This window comes from Monodelphis domestica, chromosome 6 (assembly GCF_027887165.1).
Source record: "Monodelphis domestica isolate mMonDom1 chromosome 6, mMonDom1.pri, whole genome shotgun sequence".
NCBI lineage: Eukaryota > Metazoa > Chordata > Mammalia > Didelphimorphia > Didelphidae > Monodelphis > Monodelphis domestica.
Window position 1 is genome coordinate 187299372 of NC_077232.1, and position 27664 is coordinate 187327035.

General features: G+C 34.0%; 1 protein-coding gene across 10 annotated transcripts in view; it reads right to left on the reverse strand.

Moving 5' to 3' along the window:
• FBXW7 (F-box and WD repeat domain containing 7) overlaps positions 1-27664 on the reverse strand; it is a 263842-nt gene that overhangs the window by 66282 nt on the left and 169896 nt on the right. Inside the window, exon 1 of one of the 10 annotated variants that reach the window (XM_003341414.4) lies at positions 15125-16107. The exons of the other annotated variants lie outside the window; for them this stretch is intronic. Coding sequence (XP_003341462.1) covers positions 15125-15271 — 147 coding nt within the window. The 5' untranslated portion in view covers positions 15272-16107. Of the gene's footprint in view, positions 1-15124; positions 16108-27664 lie in introns of those variants that run through there. 10 annotated transcript variants of the gene reach the window in all.

Genomic DNA, 27664 nt, shown 5'->3' on the forward strand with positions numbered 1-27664 from the left:
TATTTTTTTTCAAGGGATCTTTCCACAATTGATTAGAAATTCTTAGAATTTCTTAGAAATTAATCCACCTTTACTAGATGCCAAGATATCATGCTTTTTGGTAAGCACTGATTTATCTAATTAGAACACCACCATATCACAGAATTTTCTCTCAAATCTTTTTAGAATTCCTTCATATTCAAAATAATTTTCAGTATTTTCTCATACTCCCAGAACAAAAATCAGCTAAATAAATGGCTGCTCATCTACCTTTCTTTAGTCAAATAATTCATTTTTCTAAGTAAATCTATAGTAATTTACAAATTCCAAAAGGATGATTTTATAAAATTAAACTTCAAGTTATAGTATGAATGAAAGATAAAAATATTTTAAAAGTCTAGAACCACAACTGCAGAATTCGTTTGAAAATATTTATTAAAAGATACATATTCTCATTGAAATTTTCCTTTGAAACTTCTCAAAATAATTTGTTTTTGTAGTTTAATAATGTTTCATATACAATTAAGTACTCAATTTCTATTCTAATGGAAATCACTTGGATGTCCCAACCCTCTGGGAGCTTTTAACATTAGCCAAAGTCTGTTAAGTAACATAAGATAGAATATGATCAGCATCAAGAGAAATAGAACAGGAAAAAAAAGGTATCACAAAGTTGGAGATATCAATGTTGGCGGGCATGGTCAAATAGGGAATGATTTAAACTGGGCCTTTAAGAAAGGACATGATTTGATCAGAGGAAGAGGAGAAGGGAGGGCATGATAAATAGGAGCAACTGGACAAAAAAGGCACAAAGATAGGAAGAACAAAGCATGATTCTGGTGCATCAACTAAACCAATTTGGCTGGAAATAGAGAGTTTTTGTAGGGAAAGCTAATAAAAATAAAAAAGAGATCACAGAGGAGAAGGCCTGAAGACCAGATTAAGCCACTTAAATTTCATCCTGTTGACAATAGGATTTTTAATGGGTTGTGTGAGAGGTCAAAAATAGTGATTTAAAATAATTAAAATCTAAAACTATTTACATCTAAGTATCATTTATATTTATTAAGGATCTAGGGGCAGCTAAGTGACTAAGTGGGTAGAGTGGAAGGCCTAGAGATGGGATATCCTTGGGTCATATCTGATCTCAGATACTTCCCTGTGTGACCTTGAGCAAGTCACTTAATCCCCCACTGCCTAGCCCTTAATACTCTTCTGCCTTGGAACCAATATTTAGAACCAATGCCAAAACAGAAGGTAAGTGTATGGTGTTTTTTTTTTTAAGCTCTAAATGTGAGTGTACTTAACATGGAGTCCATGAACTTCAGAAGGAGAGAAAAATAACTATTTTGATATAATTAAGTCCCCTTGAAATTCTATGTTCCTTTTTTTATGCATGTAAAAACATTCTTCTGAGAATAATTCTGAAAAGGGGTCCTGAGACTTCTGGAGATGGTTAAGAGTAGAAAGGGAGTGATGGTGTCACAATACAAAAAAGGTTAAGAATCTCTGGTCTCATTTGAAAATCCCCACATTGCTCATGTCCATTTCTAGGTCCTCAGTCTTCCACCCTTCTTGTGAGGAGAGGTAGCAAAGTTCATCATCAGTCTTCTGGGAACATAATTGGTCATTGCACTAGTCAGCACTATTATGTTCATCAAAGTTGTTCCATTTCTGCTCAATTCATTCTGTATCAGTTCATACAAGTACTCTGATCCAATCTGTCTTCCTGGCTATTCTATGACTAAGACACTCCATCTCTCAGCTACTACCATTCCTTCTGACTGTCTCTCATGCCTAGAACACTCCTTCTCTGCTCAGATTGCTGGCATCATGAACTTCCTTTAAGTTCTAACTAAAATACTTCTACAAGAACTATTCCTCAAGCTCTCTTAATTCTAGTTCCTTCTCTCTGTTAATAATTTCCTATTGATCTTGTATACATTTGTTTGAATGTTTCCTCCCCCTAACAATTGTAAGTTCTTGACAGCAAGGATTATCTTTTGCCTCTTTTTTAAACCCCAGCACTGGTACACAGGAGGTACTTAATAAATGGTTACTGACTGAGTTTCTCTGAGAGAGTTCCTCTCATCATTTCTTAATAACACAATAATATTCCATTACATTCATACACTAAAATTTGTTTAACTATTCCATTTGATGGGAATCATTTACCTTCTAATTCTGTTCCTTTACAAAAAGAGCTGCTATAAACATTTTCCTCTTTCTTTGATTTTTTTTTCAGTTATAGACTTAGTGGAGGCATTGCTGGATCAAAAAGTATGCAAAATTTCTGGGATTTCAGTGACAGAGGTTCAATTCCAAATCACTTTTCAGAAGAGGTGGACCAATTTAGCACTACCAATAGTGCATAGATTTCCCCCCCAATTCTCAGTAACCAAATTGTCCCATTTTGCATTTTTGATTATTAAAGAGATGGTTATAATTAGTCATAAACTAATTTAAACCTATTGTTTCAGCATGTTTTCCCAATTATATAGAATATTGGTGGTCCAGTGTTTAGGTATGCCATAGCAGAAAGACTATAGAGTTTTGCAGCAGAAGAACAAGGATGGAACTTTGGAGAGGTTGCAATATCTATAAAATGAGGACAATAATACTTACCCTAATTATTTTATAGCAACATTATGAAGATTAAGTTAATATATGTTTTATAAACAACACAGGACTACATATGTTATCAGTTATAATTAATATTTTAAATAATAAGAACATACTTTGAATATGATTTAGCAAAATCTTAAAACATATGTTCCCCCAAACTCCACTGCTAGGAGATCTCAAAACTTATGACTGAGTATCAATTTAGGAAAGAACCCATTTAGTCCTATTATAAAGATGCTGCAACTTTTCCCTAAAACAAGCTGGCAATTAAAAATTTAGGTTTAACCCTTTCTGTCCACAAGATACTACAATATCAGTAAGCCTCTGAAAGCAAGTTTTGTCAGGTGAAACTATAATTTTGTTTTGCCTATAAAAAGATCAGTTTGAACCACATGAACAGTTGGGGGGCAAGGACTCAAACCCTAACTATAAAGCTGGAAGGGACCTCAAAAGACTATGAACAGTAGGCTAAGTTGGTTAGACTGGATGCTCTTGTGGTGCTATTGAAAGTAAAGCTAAAAAACCTTGAAATCTTTACTGACAGAGCTAGTTAAATATATTAATGCATTTCAGACATTTTTGCAATAAGAATGAAAATATAAAGGAGTTGGTTAACTAGAAGTCCTAATCCTCAAACATTCCCATTAAGCATAGCTTTTAATTGTTATTATAAATTTCTATTAACTGTCAAATCCAATGGCCTTTTTCTCAATCCTCACTTTTCTTGATCTCAGCAGTCCTTGACTTGTTGACAATTTGCTTTTCCTTGATCTTTTCTTCTTTAGGATTCTGGAACACCAAATGCTCCTGGTTCTCCTATCACATCATTCCTTCTCAGTTTCTCTTTCCTGGATTCTCATCCAAGCAATGCCCTCTAATCATAGGTGTTCTATAGATTCTGGTCCTAGGTCTTCTTCTCTTCTCCTTCTTTACTACTCCTGCTCCTGCCTCACTTCCTGTTTCTAGAGTCTTCTCTTTCCAATCTATTTGCCATAGAGCTGTCAAATTTAGATTCCTAAAATATAGTTGTTTTTTTAAACCCTTACCTTCTACAATACTGTGTATTGGTTCCAAGGCAGAAGAGTGGTAAGGGCTAGGCAATGGGGGTTTAGTGACTTGCCCAGGGTCACACAGCTGGAAAGTTTCTGAGGCCAGATTTGAACCTAGGACCTCCCATCTCTAGGTCTGACTCTCAATACACTGAGCTACCCAGCTGTCAACCCCCGCAAAAAGATAGTTCTAACCATGTCATTCCCCTACTCAGAAGTGTGTGTATATGTGTGAACACAGTCTAAAGAATATCAGCTGAAGTTTATAATAGGCAAGATTAGCCAATTTATGAATTATTCTAGGTTTGCAAATAAGAAGAATGGGTGTGAGCTATGCTTTAATGATAGGCCAATAACCTATAGTTAATAAATGAACCTGAAATAAATTAAACAAATTAAAGTCCTTCATGGGGCAGTTTGAACTTTTACAAGTTATATCTTTAGAAGGCCCAGGTTCAGTCAATATTTCATATACAGAAATAACTTATCAAGCTATGGAACTTAAAAACCGTTATTCTTTTATGAACAAAAATATAATGCTTACTATCTTCATGTGGTATACATGTGGTATATACATATTTTTGTCTTAAAATAACTATCAAAGTAATTATGTGAAATTGGTAGGTGAGACAAAAATATTAATACTACTATTACATAGTTCAGAATTCTCAATTTCAGAAAATTCCTAATATCCCAGGCAGATGTTTGGCTCTCTGACCTTAATTAACTTCTTGTTTATCTCAAGCAGACTTCTTTATACTTGAGGCAGAAACTGGAATATAAGAAATGTTTAGGTAAATGAAGTGAGCAACTGATGTTACACGGTCTGATACTAGAGAGGATTAGAGAAGAGTAACTTGGAGAAAGTAGTACTAGAAGAGATAGGTACAGGAGATAGCTGCAGCTATAGAGTCTTCTGTTTCCAAAATTCTATGAAGCCTGACAGTTTTCTTTGGTCTTTCTCTTCTCTATTGCTGCTCAAATCTCCTTTTATTTTCATGCCTTTAGTTTCCCTGTATCCCTATAGCCCAACACTTTCTTGTGCATGCAACTCAGTCAGTTCTGGGTAGGGATGAGGATGCTATCTTGCCTGTCCTTAAGCAGCTCAATTTTTGAGCCCTACCCCCATTCTTTCCTCTCAATCTGTGTCTCCGCTACTGTGTGTACTTTTAAGAACTCTTGGGACTGGCTCAAGTCTACCCTCTTTCTCAAAATAGAAACAACTCAAAATCTCAATTACAAGCCCAAGGATGACAATCAGTACTCAAAGCCCTATTATAATAATAACTTATATCAATTGATTCTCATAATACTGTGAGATAGATGCTGCTATTGTCCTATATTAAAGAAAAACAAACTAAGGCTTCAAGAGCTTAAGTGACTTTTTTTTTCAGGGACATATACCTGTGAAGTTAGGTTGGATTAAGAATAACATCATTAAAGTTCATTTTGAGTTTCTATAATATAATTTCTGTATTCTGTTGAATTTTTATGACTCTTCTGACTTTACAACTCTTTCATTTCCAAATATATCCCTCCTCTATCTTGTAAACCTCAAATTTCCTTAGACTTATAAATGTTGGAAATTTCACCATTGGGATATTTCATACTTGGAAAATTTCTTACTGATAGTCTATTGGAATGGGTACCCCATTGGCATGGGAGGTTCTTTCTCTTCCCTTCTTAAGATTACTTTAGGACAGAGACCCTTTGCTGAACAATGGAAAGGACTTTGACCTATGCTTGAGCATAGAACAGGAATTTCTTTGAGTCTTGATTGATTTTAGAATTGATACAATGGAGATACTCCACCCTATTCAGTCCTAATAGGATTGAGTAAGGGCTGCAGCCTAGATCAAAATTTAATTATTCCAATCTCTACCATACTCAAGTTAACAGGATTTAGAAAGGGCTGTAACAAAGGAGTAAAGATTTAATCATTTGAAAAATATGACCTTCAACAGACATGTGCAAAAGCCAGAAACCTCTGGGCGGTCCTGGGTTAAGCAAGAGCCTCCATTGACAGGGAAATTGATGAAGAGTGATTGGTAGATATGAGGACTGAGGGGAGGCAACTTGGATGGTGTCCTTAAAGATAGGAGGGTCTGGAGACTGGAGGGGGTGGAGTTTTTGGTCGGTGTGGTTCCTGGGCTCTGAGGAAGCTTGCTCTGAAGGAAGCTGAAGGTGGGGGCCTCTGAGACTGTTTCTCCATTTTGGACACGTGAGTAATAGGGACTGATCTCTTTTCTTTGCCCCAGCTATCTAAGGGCTTGGGCCTTTTGGCCCAGCCTAAACAGAAGGGGTATTTAAGCCCTATTCCCTTCTCTCCCCTTTCTCTCTCTATATATATCTCTAATTCCTTTCTTGCTCCTATTGTAATTAAACTCCAAAAAAGGCTGACGGCTGACTTGAGTTTTTCATTTAGGAATTACATAGCTGATTCCTTGGCGACCTTAAATTAATATATATCAGTCTTTTAAAGTGATTCCCTTGTTACAATCTAAAGAGATAAATGTTATAATAAAGAGTAAAACAAAGAAAGCAATTCCACAAAACTAAACAATACTAGACTGAGTTTCCTTGGGAAAAATACTTTGGCTTAGACTAAATCATCAACAAAGGCCTTATCTTTTAAAATATTTTTCTCCTGTTGTTTTGTATTGTTTCTTTGTTCTTGACCAAGTCAATATTCAACTAGATGACCCTGATGGGTTTCCCAACTCGAAGATGCTATGATTTGTTTCTTGTAGTAAGAAGATTTTATGTGCTTAAACTGTATTAATCTATCTAGAAGAGTAGCAACTATGTAAAGCTGACCCAGGCATTAATGTAGGCCTCTAATCAGGGTCAACAAGATAAACTTATGGAATGTGACAATGACTATCATTTTCTCATTCCTGGAATTTTTAAGCTGTCAGGATTAATAGGTAGCAGTTACTAAAATGGAAGCTGCTGCTGCCACCTGGTGTTGACTTTGATAGATGCATTCTTAGCCTGAGCCTTGTAATTCTAATTCTACTGGAATTTAGGCATGCTCTATGGCCAGGATTCTTAACATGGGGTTCATGAACTTTTTTTTAAAATATCTTAATAACTATTTCAACAATACTTTCATTTATAATCATAATTGTTTTATTTTTTGCATTTTAAGGCAGTCTGATAGGCTTTGCCAGATTGCCAAAGAAGTCCATGTCACAAAAAAGGTTAAAATTACCTCCTGTTAGGTAGGAAAACTTAACTCTATGGTTCCTGTCCTCAAACACAGTTTCAAGGGTGTTTCACCACCAAAAAAAGCAATAGACAACTATAAGCTATGCTATTATTATCTTTTCTTAGTCATGGAATGATGCATACATACAAATACAAGTTTTGAAAGTCACTAACCAGCTGTGTGAGCCTGCACAACTCACTCTAGTGGGCCTCAATTTCTGCATCTGTAAAATCAGAAAGCTGTAAAAGATGGTCTGTAGTAGCACATCTGGGTATAAAGTAAAAGGACATTAGGGACAGGAGGTAGGGAGCATGAGGGAAGTTAAGAAAGAGAACCTAGTTCATAATAGGCACTAAATATTTACTAAATTCAATAGAAAAAAGGCAAACTAAAATATCAGTTGGCAGTTTTAATAAAGAACAATAGGAAGCTTTTGCTTTGAAAATGCATGTTAATATATGTATAAAGATGCAATTAATACATAATTTGTAATGCTATAAATCTGTTGTAAATAAATAGTAAAAATGTTTAGGACGTGTTAGCATTAGTCTATGAAACAAACAAAAAAAAGTTAAAACATGACTCTTCTTAAATGACACAGCTATGACAGAAATGTTAAGACAGAATGCAGTGGTGTTCTAAGAAATATGCCAGCATTCCGGTCAGCTGCTGTAGTTAATGTGAGAAGTAATCTTATGGTTCTGTTTATTAATAGCAACATGCTTGGAGAAAGGCTACCATTTGCATTGAAAACACACAATGCACTAAACATTTTCAAATGTGTAAGTCCAGTAAGCACTATGACAATGGAAATAAGGATTAAAGTACAAAAGTTAGAGAACTAATGAAAGCAACCTCCTTCAATATTTTAGTTATTTTGTGACAAATAATGAAGCCATTGTGAATGAAGATAAGATTGTCAGTTCAAAAGAACATTAATTGAATGGTTAGTTGGTTTGCTTTAAAAGAATAAAGAAATTTTTAGGGGGACTTTAATAACAAATGTTCTTTGACTAAAAATATTCCTAATTACTCTCCTCTCTATATGACCATATAGAAAATTACAGATCGTGAAATGAGAAAATGCAGTACACAAAATTTTGTGGTGGAATGTTATTCCTTAAAAATACCAAAAATATTTCTTGAACATCAAGATTTTTTTTTTCTTGCTATAAATCTTACTTCTTCCCCTATTACCTTTCATTAGGGAGTATGCAAATAGTAACCCTTTATACACAATTTATTTCACTACAGATAGTGATGGTTGACTTTTCATGTATATACATTAACTTTGCAGAGGCAAAACTAGTCAAGGCAATTCCTGGGGTAAAAACTTGCTCCACAAGTACAGATCAGTAAGACCTCTGGAATTTTGCAGTCTTCAGGAGCTTCCTGAGACACTAAGAGGTTAAATCACTTGCTCAGAACCATAGAGCTATTCTGTGCCAGAAAGAGAACTTGTAGCCAAGTTTTCATGACACCTGACTCTCTACTATACCACAGTGCATGCTCTCTTGGACAGAATGACAGTACTGACTGAACTGTAAAGTACTGTAACTAGAATGGTTGCTTTCTGAAATAAAATTAAATCTTTTGAGATCTTTTGCAAAACCAAGTTTTTCAATGGGCTAGTTGGCTAAATGCTGAATTACTGGACAGATACTAAGGCAACATAAGTCAAAGCACTAGAGATACTAAATTAGCTTAAGATATTTTCAAAATTGAGGCAAGTGCACACAAATATTCAGGCCATAAAAAGCTCTGAATTTAGATATCTCAGAAGGAGAATAAATTTTAACTAAAATAGGTCCTTTTCAACATAAGTTCTTCCAGGATCATCAAAGTATATCTTTTCAATAATGAACAAAATAATCAAACCACAAAATACATGCTAATATTTCACTGTGACAGTGTTATAAAAAGTTTGAGTGATCAAAAATTGTTCCAATTTTTTACATTAAAATGTTTCTCTACTTGTGGCAGCATAGTAGAGTCAGGGAGATCTGGGCTCAAATACCACCTCCAATAGGCTATGTGAACTTGGGTAAGTAATTCTAATGCCATGACTGGATTTTTTTCACCCGCAAAATGAAGAGGCTGGACCTGATTGACTCCAATGTCCTAACCAGGTATAAATGTATCTTAATCATTTTAGTACTAATTTTTAAAAAAGAAAAAAACAAAAAATTTAAGTACTAATATAGCAATGTGATGAGTATGGGCTATCACAGTATAAAGCTGGTTAAGATAACACATGCCTTAAAAAATCATTCATTTATATGAATATCAAGGTCTCTTAAAAGGCACAAGTTTTGGAAACACTGACAGTTTATATAAGCATAGTCTTTCACTCATTGCAGGACAAAATTTCCTAAATGAATAAATCTTTCGGTTTATCTTTAAAGGAAACTTCTAATTCAAATATGCACACATATATATACATATATGTCTTGAAGGCTGGATACACTCACCATAAGAAACATTAAGCATAATCAACCATGACATTCTCGGGCTATTTATTGCAAAACATCTGAAATGTGAAACATCTTCAGTGAAAATAATTGTAAACTACTGTAATAAGAGATGGAGCAAAATCAGCAAACAATATCTCATGAATATGAATACTGACTCATGGGGGAAAAGTAATGTTTTATTAAAGGAGAATAGAGACATAAGACTTGTATAAAAGTTCTGAAGATTAACTTCTGGATGCTTTCAAAGATTTTAGAGACTGAACATAAGTTCCTTGAAGATAGAGATTTTTTTAGTTTATATCCCCAGTACATTTCACATAGTATTGAATATATGTTTGTAAGTTTCATTAAATGTACAATTGGGAATATTGATTCTTTCCATTACAACTAATTTACTTTCAAAACTTACAAGTCTATTGTCTACTCTGATAAAATATAATGATTCACAATAATTCCAGGCTCGTGATTAAAAAAAAAAAAAACTATCCATGATAAACTCTGAGTATAAATTGAAGTATAACTTTCTTGCTTTCTTTATTTTCCTTGCCTTTTTTTTTAGTAAAGCTAATATAGAAATGTGTTTTGTATGAGTCCACATGTGTAATTGATATCCTATTACTTGCTTCTCAGTGAGTGGGAGAGGAATGGGAAGGAGAGAGGAGAATTTGGATCTCAAAATTTTAGAAGAATATAAAAAATAAATGAATAGGGTTTTTTTTTTAACTTGGGAGCCTGCTTTTTCTATGATACCAATATGTTATTCATACTGCTCACTAATCATAATCTTTCTATTTGGACTTACAAGTAGGAGAGGAAAAATAATTTTCTAAGCAATGTGGATAAGAATTGGGGAGAAGGAAAGGGGAAGTTAAAAATGATGTGAAAAAATAACTCTTGAAGAGAAATAAAATATAGGGGTGGAGGACAAGGGGTCAAAGAGAACATAACATAGCTCATGTATGATACTGAGGGAAAAGATGGTAGTTTCTAGTTTAGTTCCTTAAGTTGCCATTAGTTCGAGGCAATTTGGTAATTGGCTTGAAGGTGTATATTTATATGGAATGGGATAGAGGAATAATTTCTTCCCTTTACCTGCCATCAAAAATTGTTGGTAATTAGTTACTAATTCTATCTGCATGGTATCTCACAACTATAGATTGTTTGCTTTGCATTTGTACTACAGCCATTTTTTGTTCACTTATATTTCACCCAGAACACAATGATATCTTCTATGTGCCCGAGCATTATATTAAAGGCTGGAGATACAAAAGAAAACTAAGCCAGGCAGTCCATGACCTCAAGCTGACTATATTTAAATAAGGGAGGACAATACATAAATGGAAGTGGTAGTCAGGGAAGAATATTCTGGACAGTTAAGTCAAAGGGAATGGTTATAGAGTTTTAAGACAACTGACTGACACATATCTTTTCCAGAAATGGTAATGCTGATTTTATTACTGTTCTCAGAGAAGACGGATGGTCAGAAACTGGTGTGGTCAGTCAGAGGTACAGAGTCCCAGAATTAGCACTTGAGCTATAGGTTAGAAGTGGAGTGTGAACAGAAGAGCACAAAAAGGATTATTTCTCCCATTATTGCCTTACTAATTTTTCTAGTGTATCACTATAATTCTCAATTAAAAAATTCAATGATTAGTCGCAACCTCCTGAAGTAGAAATTTCTGATTTGGTCATCTAGGGCTCTTTAGAACCTGCTCCCACCTTCTTTTCCCACCTTAACTTACACTATTCGCCTTCAAGTATTCTTCCAGTCTAACTGGAATAATCCAGTTCAACTAGTCTACCCCTAAGACCTTCTTGTAAGTTCACATTTCACTGTATTATCCCTATTTTTCTGCTGCCCAGATCCATTTATATGGGAATTCAGCAAGCTGAGGCTGAAACTGGATTCACCACTCTTCTCTTCTAATAAACCTTCTTTTACTGCCTTTCATTTTCTGAAATGATACATTCCTAAGGCACCTTGTCTGATCCTCTTCCCTGCACTTGTCACACTTTTGTTGGCACCAGGTACTTCACTGGATGATATTTCTCCCCTACTCATCTGTAGCCACTTTAAAAACAGGATGTTTCATAACCATTTTTGTATCTCCTATATCTAGCACAGGGTCCTAAACATAGTATACCCTTAATTACTGTAGATTTGAGTCATATTATGTTTGAGAAGTTTCATGCTCCTGTGTGTGTCCCTAGACACACAGTAAACAGTATTTACTGGGTTATTTACAAATTAAGAGTTTGTAACTTAGAGAATGTTTTATGACACACAGTGTGCAATTTACATAATATAAGGTCTTCAAAATTGCCTTTACACTGTCAACTATTATAGAGTTCACATATTTGTCTTCACTGGTCAGCTTTCTATGTAGCTTTTGATCACTTTGTAATCCTTATTAGAAATTACATTAAAAAAGAAGGGAAAATGGCATTATTTCAGGAAAATAGCTCTAGAAGAATATGAAAATATTGGATAAATTAAATTTTATCATGCAAGTTCAAACCATAAACCTCAACTGCATAAGAACACACACTCCACAATTCTTCCAAATGATGTTCAAATTTTTTTCTTTGAACATTTTACATTCTCCATGTAACTTAATGTTGATTTTTAAAAATCTAAATAATATAATTTAGAAAAAAATATGCTTTGAGACAACACCATTTGCCATCCTTCCTGGCTTAAGAGTCCCTGGACAGCCTTTTAGTTGTTGGCTGAGTCTCAAAGATCTCTAAGAAGCGATATACTAAATTCCTTGCCATTCTCCCAAGTTTCCCACTGTTCTCCTCCTGCACTGCCCCTGATCAGACAACACAATAAAGGGTCCAATAAACTCAAAGCCCCTGTTGTGGGATCAGTATGCCCCACCCACCTTCCTTGGCTATCTTCCTCATGTTGGCAGAAAATGATGCTGATGCTTCTACTACACATTTAGTACATGATTCATATCCAAGGGCATAAGAGGCATTAAAGGGCAATATTTATCTATAAACTGGCAGTCAAGTATTCATTTACTGTAAAAAATATGGAACAACCAATATTTACCAATTTAATTGACAAAGTAATGTTTGATAATACCTTTTAATATAGTGTTTAAAATACCTCATAATGGAAAATAGTAAGTAAAAATACTTCTTTCAAAAGGTAAATATATATTAATTTATGTAGTTATATTGCCACTAAAAATAAGGAACATGTTAAACATATACTTATATATGTTAACTATGAAATTATTATATGTAATTAAGATAAATTTCAAGAAAATATTTCTAGAAGTTGTATTAATTAAGATTTTAGTTATGGTCATAGTCTGGTTTGTGCATTTTTAAAATGTCAAAATGTTAAACTTGACACTAATTATTTTGAATATTATTTGTTTCAACTCATAAAATAATACACTAACATAAGTTATAGTGCAGGGCAATCCAAAATATGATTAAGAAGTTTTCATTTTTAAGTCTACAACACTAGTTTAACAAGACAACATCCCACACAATATCACCATCAAAACGCCCTTCAAAATATGTGGGATGGAAATATGGCTTTGTGTACTGTGCCCATTAATAGTAAACTACTTGAGTGAATCAGACTATATCTAATGTGCAAGTTTTGAAGGACAACATTTGATTAGCCATCTCTCATAATACTTCTTTTTATATACAATATATTAAAGTGCATTTATAACTTTTTTCTTTGAATAAAGGGGAAAAACATAAACTGAATAAGAGAAAAAGTAAATCAACTATATATAGTCTGACATAAACAGAAGCAAAGACAAAAGAAAATTAGATGAGCCCATTCCTTCAGAATACCAATAGTCACAGAATTTGAAAGAACATAGTAGATGATAGTAATCAATCTGCAGGCAAACCAAAAGAATGGGCTGCATATTCAAACATTAGCTTTCTTATTTATAGTTAGCTCAATAATATTACTGAAACAAGATTATCATCTATCTAGTGTAGGTGAAAGTTAAATGGAACACTTCAACAGCAATGTCCTGGCAAAAATATATAGAACTACAACATTTGTTTTCTCTAAAACAATCTTTGTATTCCAAAAACAAAGTTTAAGCCTCCTCTTGTAAACTTTGTTAAGTTAGAGCAACATGAAGTATAATAATTTGTGGTGCTTTTTAAAGAGGCAAACAAAGAAGACAACCATTATCTATTCGAAGAATCAACAATCATCTCACTATGTACTTGCAAAAATATTTTAATAATATAAGCATCAAATTCACACCCAAATTTAGAAAGTAAGTCAGAAAACATAATAATGAAGTCTATTGCTTTACGTTGTATATTTGTGTGTGTGTATATATATACACACACAGATATATATATATATATATATATATATATATGAGAGAGAAAGAGAAAGAAACAGATTTTCTTAAATATCAACTCTAGAAAACAATCTTTTCTGAATTGGCAAACTAATTTTTTAAGTTTTACCTACCAAAATGATAAATTCATTATTATTTGAAATCTATGAGAACTTTTCATGCTTAAATCACAGCAGTGGAACTCAAAGGACATACCACTAACTTTTGTGACAGTTAGCAAGAGAGAACAACAAATTCTTCAGTGAAGCATAGCAATTCTGGAATGAAGAGTATGAGGAGAGAAAGGAGTAATGTCCAAATACATTTAAAAGATTTCAAACCACACGTACATTACATTTTAACCTTGTTCTAACATGGCTCCCACTAGAGAAATAAGGTTAGGAAGGTAAATGAAAAAAAATTTATATGTATGTATACATATGTATATGTGTTTTAAAAGACATATAAATTAAAGAAACAATTTAGTTGAATAAAAAAAAGATCCTCATGAGTTTGTTTTAACTTTAAATATATAAAAGAACATAAGATTTTTTAAAAATTTACTTTTTAGCTTATATTCCCTTAAAACTAAAGAAACAAAAAGAATACAACTTACAGTTATTATCTGCAAACACCTATTCAATTCTGGACTGGCAAACATGCTAAAAATTCACTGGATAAATCTATTCTGGGCCTAATAACCTACTGTACTAAAGAAAACTCTCCTGATAAAAAAGACCAAATCAAAATCATCATATCATCTGTAATTTCAAAGAATTATTAAATTATTATGTTGCTTTTAAAAATCATACCCACAGAGAGACTGCTAAGAATTTTAACATGAAGGTTAGTAGCAAGATAGCATAATTCCAATCCTCCTCTTACTTTAAGAGTCTAGAATTCTCTGCATGTAAACTATATCACAACTTCACAAAAAAATAACAGGCTATTTTCATTCTCTTCAACAGTAAAAAAAAAAGTCACATTTCTATTAAGGCTAATGTTTAGGAAATAGAATAGAAAAAAATTCTTTAAGACACCCCAAAAATAGTTTTCATGTATAAAAAATAGCACTTAGTATCCATGTCTTTTCCTACAAAAATAATGATATAATTGGGGAACTTTTCTTTTTGTTTTGCACTTTCTTTTGTTTTCTTTTATTCACTTCATGAGACTTAAAACTTACATTAAGCAATTAATAGAGTTAAATGATCTGTACTACATAAAAAACAAATAAAGACCAAAGAATACAGATTGGCTATATCTCCTTCTCATCCCAACAGCAAAACAAACCAAAGATTACAAAATGATTAGATGTGTTTTCAAACACAAGAGTACTTTGAATTCCAAAATTCTTTAGTGGTGTGCTAAACCATTTCTTTGCATGTATTTCTCTGTAAATAATCATTTCAAAGTATTCATAATTTACAATCCTTTCAGACTTACCCGTCTCCGGCAGAAGGGGAGGCCCTGGGCAATGATGCTAATGCTAAATATCTTCATCACAGTTTGGTGGGGTAGAGGCTCTTTTGCATTTTTGAGATCAACAGGAACCAAACCATGGTTAATAGTAGTTTTTCCTGATTTTGACATTTTAAAAAAAAATTTTTTTCTGTTGTTGATCACTTTATATGCAAACCAGACACATTGCTAGATCCACTAGTAACTAAATAAAAATATTTCTTAAAAATGAAAATAAAAACTAAGAACCCAAAGCCTGCTGCTTATGTCTTTCAAACTTCTCCTCCTAATGTCCTGACCTGTCTGCTGCTTGGTAAAGTGCGAACTATCCTAGAATAGCCAGGAATTATAAACGACTAAAGTGAAAGCAGTCTGCTCCTGCCAGTCAAACAGCTGGTAGACCTCCCATGCAAAGTCAGGAAAGCACACACTACTGAAAGTTGTGCTAAAATGCAGTGTCCACTTTTTTAACATGACAACTCTCAAATGGAGCGTTTCCTAGAAAATGAACAACCTTTCTTTGCCACCATCTCGAAAGTGACCCATATACCTTATCATTGAATCACCCAATGTCTTCTCTACCTAATTATGCTGAAATTGATGAACATTTAAAGAATGCTTTTGATTTATTGAAGGTATACTAATCAAAGCAGTATGATACAGAGCCTGCTGGATTTGAAAAAAGTTAGAGGATATGGATTTGAATTCTGGTGTTGGCACTACCTACCTGGAGGACCCAGAGCAAATCATTTCACTTCTTTGGCCTTAACTGAATGACCCTCCCCCACAAGGTTCCTTCCTGTTCTGAATCAATGATTCTACTTGAATAAGCACACACAGGGACACATATTCACACACCCTTCCATATACATATGTGGCTAGTATAAAAAAACATTCAATTTAGTATTAAAAGATCTGGGTTCCTGTTAGAGCTCCCAAACTTAGTAGCTCCAAGACTGTGGACAAGTAATTTGAACTAGGCCTCTCAGCCTACCTACAACATGAGATTGTTATAAAAGAAGCTCTTCATAAAATTTAAAGAATTTTAATTTTATTTTCAAATTATTTTTAATTAATTAAATTATTAAATAATAAAATAAATTAATTTTATTAATTAAAGAATTTATTTTAAGTTAATTTCATTAATTATATTATATATTATATGTATATAAAATATAATACTTATATTAATAAATTAATTTAAATTTTGAATTAAATTAATTTAAATTTTAAATTAAAAAACAAGTAAAGCTTGTTACTATTAACAGGTGTGTTGTATATGTATTGTGTAAAAAAACACAAATATAATTGAATATGTGAGGTTTAGGTGAAAGGTCACAAAATATTGTTATCTAAGTTTCAGAGCGTGACTAAAAGATTTTTTCCCTTCTTCAATACATTCATTTGACTCTTACTATGATACTGAATTCACTCTAACAAATATGAAAATTTGATGTCTATATTCCTTCTCTCCATATGTAGCAATTTTATATTTCTTTCTTATTGTTGCTTTGTCATTTTTCAGTCAGATCTAACTCTTTGTGACTCTATTTGGGGTTTTCTTGGCGTTTCATTTTACAAATGAAGAAATGGAGGCAAACAGGATTAATAGGGTTGCACAACCAGTATCTGATGCCAAAGTTGAATCTAGGTCTTCCTGAATCAAGGCCAAACACCCAAACCATTAAAGCACCCAGCTAATGCTAATAACTAGCAAATATTTTAAAATTCACAGAGCATTTTAAATATAATTTTATTTCTCATCAAAAAAACTTATGGGGTAGATATCATTATTATCATTTTTACAGATGAGGAAACAGGTTAGGAGAGGTTAAATAATTTACTCAGGGTCACATTACTATAAATTTCTTTGGTATAGCTTGAACTCAGATTCCGGATGCCAAGCCACTTTATCTCTTGCAAAACTAGTTGCCTATAATCTCATTCATTTTATTTAGAAAAGGCAAGTTTCTTTAAACATACTCATAATAGAGCAGGAATATATGTGTGAATTTTAAATTTAAAATTCTGAATTTAAAATACATAGCAAGATTTCTGTACTTGATTTTCTCTTGAACTATTCATCATGTTGACCCTGGATTTTTGAAACCTGTACCAATGGAACCACAAGTTTTGGTGGATGCAATTAATTGGGAAAGACTTTCCTGTAATGTAGGAAGGGCAGAGATAGGCCTTGTGAGCCTCACTTGGGTACTGAATGACCACAAAAATGGAATCAGAAAGCCTTAAAGAACTCAAGCTGTTTCTACCTAAAACCACACTGTGCTGGAGAAGGAGAAAATATCAAAAGAAAAGGCACTCTCAGGTCTATTTCAATGTCTTCTAATAGTCATCCAGCCTTCAAATGGATTCAACAAGTGTTTTCTGAGTACCAGAAACTAGGGAGAAACCAAGATAAAAAGTAAACGGTCTCTAAATTCAAGGAGTTTCAGTTCTCATAGAGGAAAACAATAAATAAAGGTATAATGACAAACTTCACAAAATGAACACAGAATACAAAGTAATTTGAGGGGAGAAGATGGAAGCACTAACCCCTGAGAATCAAGAAAGGTATCCTCTGGGCGTGGCAAAATTGGGACAATAATGCATTGCTGGTGAAGTTGTGAATTAATCCAGCCATTCTGGAAGACAATTTGGAATAATGCATAAAAATCTTGAAAAGAATGCATATCCTTTGATCCAGTCATAGCACTGCAGCATTTGTACCCCAAAAAAAATAATAAGGAAAAAAACTTGTACAAAAATATTTATAGCTGTGCTATTTGTGGTGACAAAAAACTGGAAAATGAGGGGTTGTCCCTTGATTGGGGAATGGCTGAACAAATTGTGGTATATGATGGTGATGAAATGCTATTGTGCTTTAAGGAATGATGAACTGCAGGATTTCTATATGAATTGGGAGGACCTCAATGAACTGATGCAGAGTGAAATGAACAGAACCAGGAGAACATTGTACACAGAAAGTAAAACATTGTGGAACAATCCAATGTAATGGACTTTGCTACTGATAGCAATGCAACAAGCCAGGACAATCCTGAAGAATTTATGAGAAAGAATGCTGACCACATTGAGAGAAAGAACTATGGGGGTAGAAATGCACAAGCAAAACATATGACATCACTAATTACATGTATATATGATTTGGGGTTTAGGCCTTAAAAAATTGCTCTACAGCAAAAATGAAAAATATGGAAATAGGTATCAAGTGACAACATTTGTACAACCCAGTGGAATTGCTTGTCAGCTCTGGAAGGGGGTAGGGGGAAAAGGGAGGGAAAGAAAATGAGTCCTGTAAACATGGAAAAATATTTTTTAAATAAATATATAAATTAAAAAAAAAGATAATAAAGGTCTCCTCAAAGAGCTGCCACTACTAGTGTATGCAGTGACTTGCAAGGCACTGGGGATACAAAGACAAATTTTAAAAAACCTTGCCTTTGGGGCCATTCTACTGGTATGGCATGGATAGTATGCTGTGTGGGGTGGAGGGTGGGTGGATTACAGGATTATATGGAAGAAAAAGGAATAGAGACTATCCTAGACCTTCCTTCCTCCCCCATCTCAGTTCATTCCTTCCTTCCTTCCGTGTGTGTCTGTGTGTGTGTGTGTGTGTGTTGCTTTCTCTCAGGGAGAGGACCTGAGTGGAGACTTTCCAGCTATCCGGTCAGCCCTGGCTGTCCTTGCTACACTATGAGGCTTCTGTACACATATCAGTGGATCCGAGATAAGCCGAGGAGGGGCAGAGAGAAAGCACTGACAACAAGGGGACCAGGAAAGGGTTCACTTAGGAGATGACACATGAGCCGAGGCTCAAAAGAAAATACTGATCCTAGCAGGTGGAGGAGGAAATGGAGTTCAGGCCAATCCTGACCTGTGTTGGCCAAAGATCAGATGTGGGAAATGGAAATGTCACGTGTGCAGAAGAGATGAAGGGGGAGTAACATGAAATATAACTGAAGAGGTAGACTTGAGCCAGACTGTGAAGGACTTTATATGCCAAACTAAGGAATCTTTTTTCTTTCCTAGAAGTAAGAGACCTCTTGAAGTTTCTTAAACAGAGGAGTCACACTGTCAGCCTCAAGCTTTATAATAATTATTTTGGCAGCTATGCTGAGGATAGCCTGGAGAGAGGAAAGGCTAAAAGCATTCATATATATATATATATATATATGGAGAGTATTTTCTAACCTCTTGTGAGACCTAGATTAAAATTCTAGCTCTGCTACCTGTTATGATCCTATAATAATTAGTCATTTGAAATTCATGCCTTAGTTTCCAAATCTATAGTGTGTGTGTGGGGGGGGGGGGAGTTAAATGAGATAATCTCTTAAGGTCCATTCCAACTCTGAATCTTATCTTGGAAGCCTAAAATTTTGAAAATACATTCAGATAATAGAAGATGTCAGTAATGCTTGAAAGTTTTTTTTCACTTAAGGGCAAAGTCTTTTGTTTTACAATTAAAGAAGAGCCTTTATTATATTAACTGATATTTATATAATGGCCTAAATATTCAACTAAAGCTAAGTTTTCTCACCTATAAAAAGTACATGGCATGAATTGTTTCATTTTGGCCTCACAACAGTTAATATATATTAAAGTCACATTTTTGAAGTGGGAAATAGTCTTATTCAAATAAGGATACCACTATTCTCAAATGAAATTATCTTAGTAACGACAATAAAGTAGCTACAGAATCATAAATTTAGACCTAGAGAGGATTTCAGACAACAAAAAGGCCTGAAAAAATTATTTTGTTAAATAAAGAAAAGGTCTATGGAGGTTATAGAAGTGTCACAAAGAATAATAATGAATAAAGCTGGAATTTGAATCTAATTTTCTTGGACTAAATCCAGCACTTAAACTTCATATGTTACCTTTTCATTGGTTTTTAATCTCCATACTTGCTCCACAGACAAGATACTATTTTAGCCACATTAGAACATCAACTTCCCTGTACTTCAATCTAAAAAACTATAAACTAAAACTGAAAATCGTAAGGTTAAGTAGGCCTTTGATTACAAAAATGCCTTAGCTCTTACTATTCAATAACTCTGGTGGATGGTTAATGAAAAAATAAGTTAATCATTCAAAACAGCAGAATTATGTTTATATGCTGTTCTGTAAAAAAAAAAATACGCAACTAAAGCTAAGTTTTCTCATCCATAAAATAAAGACACTAGACAAACTCATGTCTCAAGAGTCAGAACTATAGAATGTTAGAACTAGAAAAGATCTGAGATAATATTATCTAGGCCTATCATGTTAACAGATGAGGAAACTGAGGCTCAGGTGAAATGTAGTCTGAAGACACATGTCTAGTTAGAATTGGGATTCAAACTGAAATTTTAAGGCCAGTGCTTTCCCCTTCATCTCTAGAAACTACAATAACACGAAAGAACATATATGTTTATTTAGTATGCAATCAACATAAACATTCCTCAGATTTGGGAGGTGTGGGTCAATGGAAGAGTAATGTATTTGAAATCAGAAGCTTGAGTTTTGCATGCCCCCATCTGCACCCTGCTCATAATAATAACTATCTGACACTGAGAAAGGCCCTTCAGACCTAGTTCTCTCCTCAGTAAAATGGTCTTTTCCAAGCCTTTCTACTTGTAGGTCTATAATCCATTATTTTCAACATTGTACCTAAACAGAAATTACCCTTGCAATATCCTCAGCCTTGACTTAATGGTTGCTAGAGACAAGAAGCCTATCATCTACTAAGTCACTCCATTCCATTTTTGGACATTTCCTAAATACTAGTCAGATTGCCCTTCTTGCCTTGTTCATTCAATGTTTCTTGTTCTGTTCTCCATGAGAAAGCAAAACAAGTATAATTCTTCTTTTTTAAACCCTTACCTTCCATCTTGGAATCAATACTGTGTATTGGTTCCAAGGCAGAAGAGTAGTAAGGGCTGGGAAATGGGGGTTAAGTGACTTGCCCAGGGTCACTCAGCTGGGAAGTGTCTGAGGCCAGATTTGAACCCAGGACCTCCCATCTCTAGGCCTGGCTCTCAATCCACTGAGCCACCCAGCTGCTCCTGTAATTCTTCCTTCCACACATTTACAGTCCTTCCAATACTTGAGGATGACAATTATATAGGACTTAGTCCTAATACTGCTTTAGACAACTGTTATCTAAACATAAGTCAATCACAACCACTCTCAGCTTCAGTTGCCAGGGTTCATAAAATGGAGGGAGGGATGGAGGGAGGGGGTGGGGAGAGAGAGAGAGAAAGAGTGAAAGAGTGAGAGAGTGAGAGATCAAGTGAGAGAGAGAGAAATACTTTGAAATTTTTCATGTTATATTAAATATTAACTGATATTTTTATGGCAGATTCCTCTCTAACTAAAGAAACAGATACAGAGGGGGACAAGGATGAAACCAACATGACTATTTGGTCATTTACATCAAGGATTTCCAATCTCTTCAGAACTATTTCATTTTAAGTAACATTTTTAAAATTCTTCATTTCTTTTACTTTGACATGTATATTTTTCAAATAAATGTGTTTATTTAAAAATATTAGATGCATAGTTTTCAGAGTGGTAAGACCAAAATTAGGAACAAAAGTCTTTTTATCATTCATTTCCCTGAGTCTAACAGATCCCCCCAAAAAGGAAGTTTTAATTTGAAATTAGTTTTTATATTTGGAAAGAATTAGTTTAAAAGAAAGTTTAAAAAAACTAGCCAGGGGCCGCTGGGTAGCTCAGTGGATTGAGAGCCAGCCCTAGAGACGGGAGGTCCTAGGTTCAAATCTGGCCTCAGACACTTCCCAGCTGTGTGACCCTGGGCAAGTCACTTGATCCCCATTGCCTAGCCCTTACCACTCTTCTGCCTTGGAGCCAAAGACAGAAGGTAAGGGTTTAAAAAAAAACAACAACTAGCAAATGAGGTGTATGTGTGTGATACACTGTGGTACATAAAGGGAGAAAGGTCTATAACTTTTAAGTTTGACATGAGAGGTGAATAAGATTAATTTTAACATAGCTAATATCAAATTTAAATCATAATTACTAGTTAATAACTGCCCTCAACTGGGTAGAATGAAGAACTGCAACTTCACAAAACAAAAAAAAAAAACTGAATAAAATCATTTCTAATCATTGATTTTTACCTAATAGTAACCATGCCTCCCACTTCCATTCCCAAAATCATTTAGGAAACTGGATATAGCTAATTCTTACATGGTACCAGATTTTGTCTTTTCAGATAAAGTGACTTGCTGCTGGTTGAGCAAGCTGATACCATATTTCAATTGATTCTTTACTTTTTCTTGGTATACATTCATTGTTAAATGAGGGAAGGGAAGTTGTTTTCTAAGTATTTGGATCCTGCTTAACCACCACCCCTGGCTTAATTTAAAAAAAAAATCTTTAAGCAAGGAAATTGTACAAATGTGGAAGTATGTCTACTTACGAGGAAAGAGGTATAGTAGAAGTTGATATGCAGAATGAATGAAGCATGTTTAAATTTACCATTTTCTTTTAAGTTTCAAGATGGTAAAAATGTCTTTGTGTCCAGGAAAAAAGGATCAGAAAATTACTAGGAGGTTCAGTATCTCCTTCAACCCAATGAACTACAAGCCCATCAATTCTTAAACAAATACCCAAACACTGGTGCCAGATTTGGTTGACAAAAGTCTAGGCAAGAAAGGAATATAGAATAAACATGAAAGGAGATGGCAGGAAGACAACTCAAGTTTGATTTAAGTATGGAGGTGGTCTTACTAATCTCCATCTACTACTGGAGGAGATAGTTACTATTTCAAAGCATGAACACAGAAAAGGGAGGGGGGGGAGGAGGGAAAGAAACAGACAGACAGAGACAGAGACAGAGACAGAGACAGAGACAGAGACAGAGACAGAGGAGAGAAAGTATGTGTGGGTATGCCCACGGTTACAATAACACTATGTACACCGAACTGAGTAGTTTTTATTCTGACGGGGTAAGACTAGGTTAGATGGGGATTTAAAAGTTAAGTGAAATAAAAAAAATAAAATGACAATATTCACAAATGCTATCATTAAAACATAGCCATTGAGTAGAAACACAGAAGAAAAACAACTGCTTGATCACATGGGTCGATGGGGATATGATTGGGGATATAGACTCAAAATGATCACCAGAGTGCAAATATCAATAATATGGAAATGGATCTCAATCAATGACACATGTAAAACCCAGTGGAATTGCATATCAGCCACGAGTTGGGGGGAGGGGAGGGAAAGAACATGAATATTGTAACCATGGATTTCAAAAATATTCTAAATGAACTAATTAAATTTTAAAAAATTTAAAAAAACACACACATACCCATTACTAAAATAAATCAGGCAAATGGGAAGGATTGTTAAGACTTCCAGGAGGAGAAATAAATCAGCCAAATTTCAGAAAAAGGATTAAAACCCTATCCTGACTGGGATTACAAAAAACAGTTTACAATTTTCCTAAACCTCAACAGACCAGATGGCTAAGGTTATAGGTGTTTTAAAGATATGACCAAGTTCCCCTGAAGATAGTCTACACAGTCAGTACTGCTTGCTGTGTGCAATTTCATCTTGAAGGTGAATTCTGAATTTATTTAGGGGAAATTATGTTATTTCTACTACATCTTTATAATAACAATAACTTATTTTGTCCTAAGCTTAAATTCTGGCACAACAAAAGTTTTGCTTTACTTTTTAAAATTCCCATTTCTCTTTAATTAATTATAAACAATGTAGTACACCAGCTACCCTTTGTAAAGCAGAAGCTACACTTTGGTAGAATTATCATCTATGGGAAAAACAAAGGAAATTTTAAAAAGCATTTCTTTTTTTTTTTGATGACTTATTTTCATGTCCCAAGCAATCTAAAGGAATGAGATGTAAGTAAAAGGATATAGGACATGTAGGTTGAGGACAGTAGATAGAGCACCAGATCTGAAATCAGGAGGACTTGGGTTCAAGTCTAAGGTTTCAGCTGTGAGACCCAGGGAAATTTACTTAACCTATTGTCTAGCCCTTGCAGTTCTTACCAAGGCAGAAATTAAGGGTTTTTAAAAAAAGATAAGTGAGAGAAATTTTTTTTTAAACAAACATAATTTCACATAATATGGAGTTTCAGGAGAGAACTTTGTATTATCAATGTAAATCTGCAACATATAATCTTAGAGAGCAACCTGAAATGATGAGTTTCTTAACAAGGGTTCTACCACTAGTATGTGTTTTGGTCAGGATTTGAATTCAAGTCTTCCAGATTCCTAAATCAACTCTCTATCTGCTCTTCTGAGGTGCTTTTTAAAGGGAGGATTTTGGAAATAATCTTGCTGCCAAGTTTAAGGATTCTCAAAACTAGCTCATTAGTTATAATCTTCAAAAATTCCATACCAATGCACTTTAAAAAAGCCAAAACCCTTAACTTTCTGTCTTAATAGCAATTCTAAGGCAGAAGGCCAAAGGGTAGGCAATTGGGATTAAGTGACTTGCCCAGGATTACAAGACTAAGAAGTGTCTAAGGTCAAATTTGAACCCAGTTCCTCCTGTCTACAGGCTTGGCTGTCTCTTCAAGGTGCTCTCATATACCAATATGCTTTTCAACAATATTAAATATGAATTCCAAAACACATAGATAACTAATATAAACTCTAGAACTTACTATTTAACACTTGGTATTCATGTAGAAACTTTCAGCAGAACACAGGAAAATGAGAAGCATGGTAAAACCTTGAATTTAAAAAAGGACTGCAATTTACATGCAAAAGGGGAAGAAATAACTTCCACATATAACCATTATTTGTGAGTATCAACACAAGCTATATAAATATTTTAAAATTACCCCCATATAGCGCATTAAGGCAGGCAAAGTATTTTGGATACATTATCACATTTGATTCTCAAAACAACCCTGCCGGGATCAGAGAAGCAAAGAGATATTCTCATGATAAATACAGCTAGTTTCAGAAGCAGGATTTAAACCCCAAGTCTCTCCTGAGTTGAAGTCCAATGGGTTTTTCATTACATTGAGCTGCTTTTCTCAATACTAGCTGACATATTTGTAGTCCTTTAAGATGATACTAAGAAAGCAAGGGTTAAAAAAAAAAGATAACATTACATCAAGGAGACTATAATCTAGAACACTGAATAATAGTAATAGTTAACATTTATAAAGCATTTTTAAAATGCTTAACAAATATTTTTAAGAATTACTAAACAGTTATTCTTATCCCTTTTAATATACCATATTTCCGAAATCTTCTAGAAAAATTACAAATTAAATCAAAACAGATCAACTCATTTACTTCGTTTTTATTTCCCAATATTTTGTACCAAAATCAGACACAACTTCTGAAGACCTGATAATGATTTGAATATTTATAAGTAAAACTTCTAAAATAGTAACTAAGGTTAAGTATAAGCTGAGTAAGAAATAGATACTTGTTAAAGATACTCTCAATAAAGCTACTCAGATAACAGATGAAAAGGCACTTCTATCCTTAGAATGACTGAGTGAAGCTGCCTTGTATAGCAATTTGGAAATGCAGAAGGGAAAAAAAAATTCCCTTCTTTTAAGTTAATTTAAAATTGAGAAATCATTTGAGAATTAAAGAGAAAAAAAAATTGTATGTAATATAAGACCAAAATGATAACCACTTTACATATAGTTCTAAGTCTATTTCTTTTTAAGTCAAAGAAAATAATCCATTCAATATATAATGAGTAAATATTCCAAGTTGTTTTGTTGTTTGGGGGTTTTTTTGTGGCAGCAATTGTTCTAACATATCATGCCCAAAAAACTCTATCAAATTATCAGTAAAATCTAAATTTGAATTAAATGATCTGATTTTGAGAAATCATCTAATCTATGGGGAAAGGCTGAAAATGCTTTCAATTAGTTATGGTCATGTGATCTACCAGAGAAAGTTCTAGGATTAACCAATCAGGAAGATCTTTGTTTGAATTTTGTTTCAAGAAAGTAGTTGTGTGACCTTGAGCAAACATATTTTTCCACTTATACCAAATAACCAAGTAAATTTATCTTAACTTCTTGGATTTATTTTTCTAATAGTAATTTACAGAAGTTTTATGAAACTAAATTTTAAAAGTTGATGCAAATAGTTTACTCCATTACATATGACACTAGAATGGTTGTATTTAAGACCTCATTTGAAATAAGTTTCTTTTCTCACAAATCCTCATTGTTTCAATTTCCTATCTTAAAGCGATATATCAATGATGGCAAACCTTTTAGGGACCAAGTGCTAAAAACTGCACTCTCATACCATATGTGAGTGGCTCCTTACCCCAGAAAGGAGAGGAAGCACTCCCATTGGGCTGCTGGGCAGAGGGGTGAGTAATGTGAGAAATGTCCTCAAGCACCCATGGAGAGGGGAAGAGGAACAGCTTCTTCTGGCATGTGTGCCATAGATTTACTCAAATGACTCTAGACTATTGCTATTCAGAATGTATAATCTCTTTGAAGTCTATCATGGTTTGATTTCTGACTTTTTATCCTCAATGCCTTGCATATACTTAGTATTTAATAACTGCTCATTGAAATGAATAGAATGTATTTCTGACTACTGACAATCTATATTGGAGGTTCCATATGAACGGGAAGTAGACGAAATGGGCAAAGAAGCAGTCAAGGGAATAAAATTAGAACCTCCCAAATGTATGACTTATCACTTCATTAGTCAAAAATAATTACAGATGCCCATGAAATGTCAATTATAATTCTCATCACCTTTCTTCATCACATTTTGGGGTTAGAGAAAACCCAAGTGGGATAATCATCTAGCTCTGCAAATCACAGGCAATAATCTCTGTGGCCATCCAAAGTTGGCACAAACTTTTAAAGCACTCTATAATTAACATGAGATTATGGGAGGCACAACTAAATGACTCTGTGATAAGAGAGTGAGGCCTGGAGATGAAAGGACCTGGGTTCAAATCTGTCCTCAGACATTTCTTAGCTATGCAATCCGAGCAAGTTACTTGACCCCAATTGCCTCACCCTTATCACTCTTCTGCCTTGGAACCAATACTCAGTATTAATTCCAAGATAGAAGGTAAGGTGGTTTTGTTTTGTTTTTTAAAGTAAATAATGAGCATTTTGTTTGTTGTGTTGGTTAAATCAGAAAGTTATTATACACCAAAAGCTTCCCATAGTTTTATAATGGACTCAATCTCTCTGTTGAGAGAATAGAAAAATCTAAATATCCTTGAAGACAATTTAAAATTCAGAAATAAATATTACATGAAGAGAAACAGCAACTTTAAACTGGACAACAGGTATAAAAGATACAGGAAAGTAATATTTGTAATAAGATGAATCAACCAATATTTGCTTGATTTGTTGATAAGAATAAAAATAACTTTAGGTAGTTGGGAGAGATCTGTTTTAAACTTTGAGTAATTTAATGTATACATGTAAATTGGGTAATATATAAGTTCCATGATATATGGAAGCTGTGTGCCATAGTGAATAGAGTTATGAATTTGGAAGGTGAAAACAGGGTT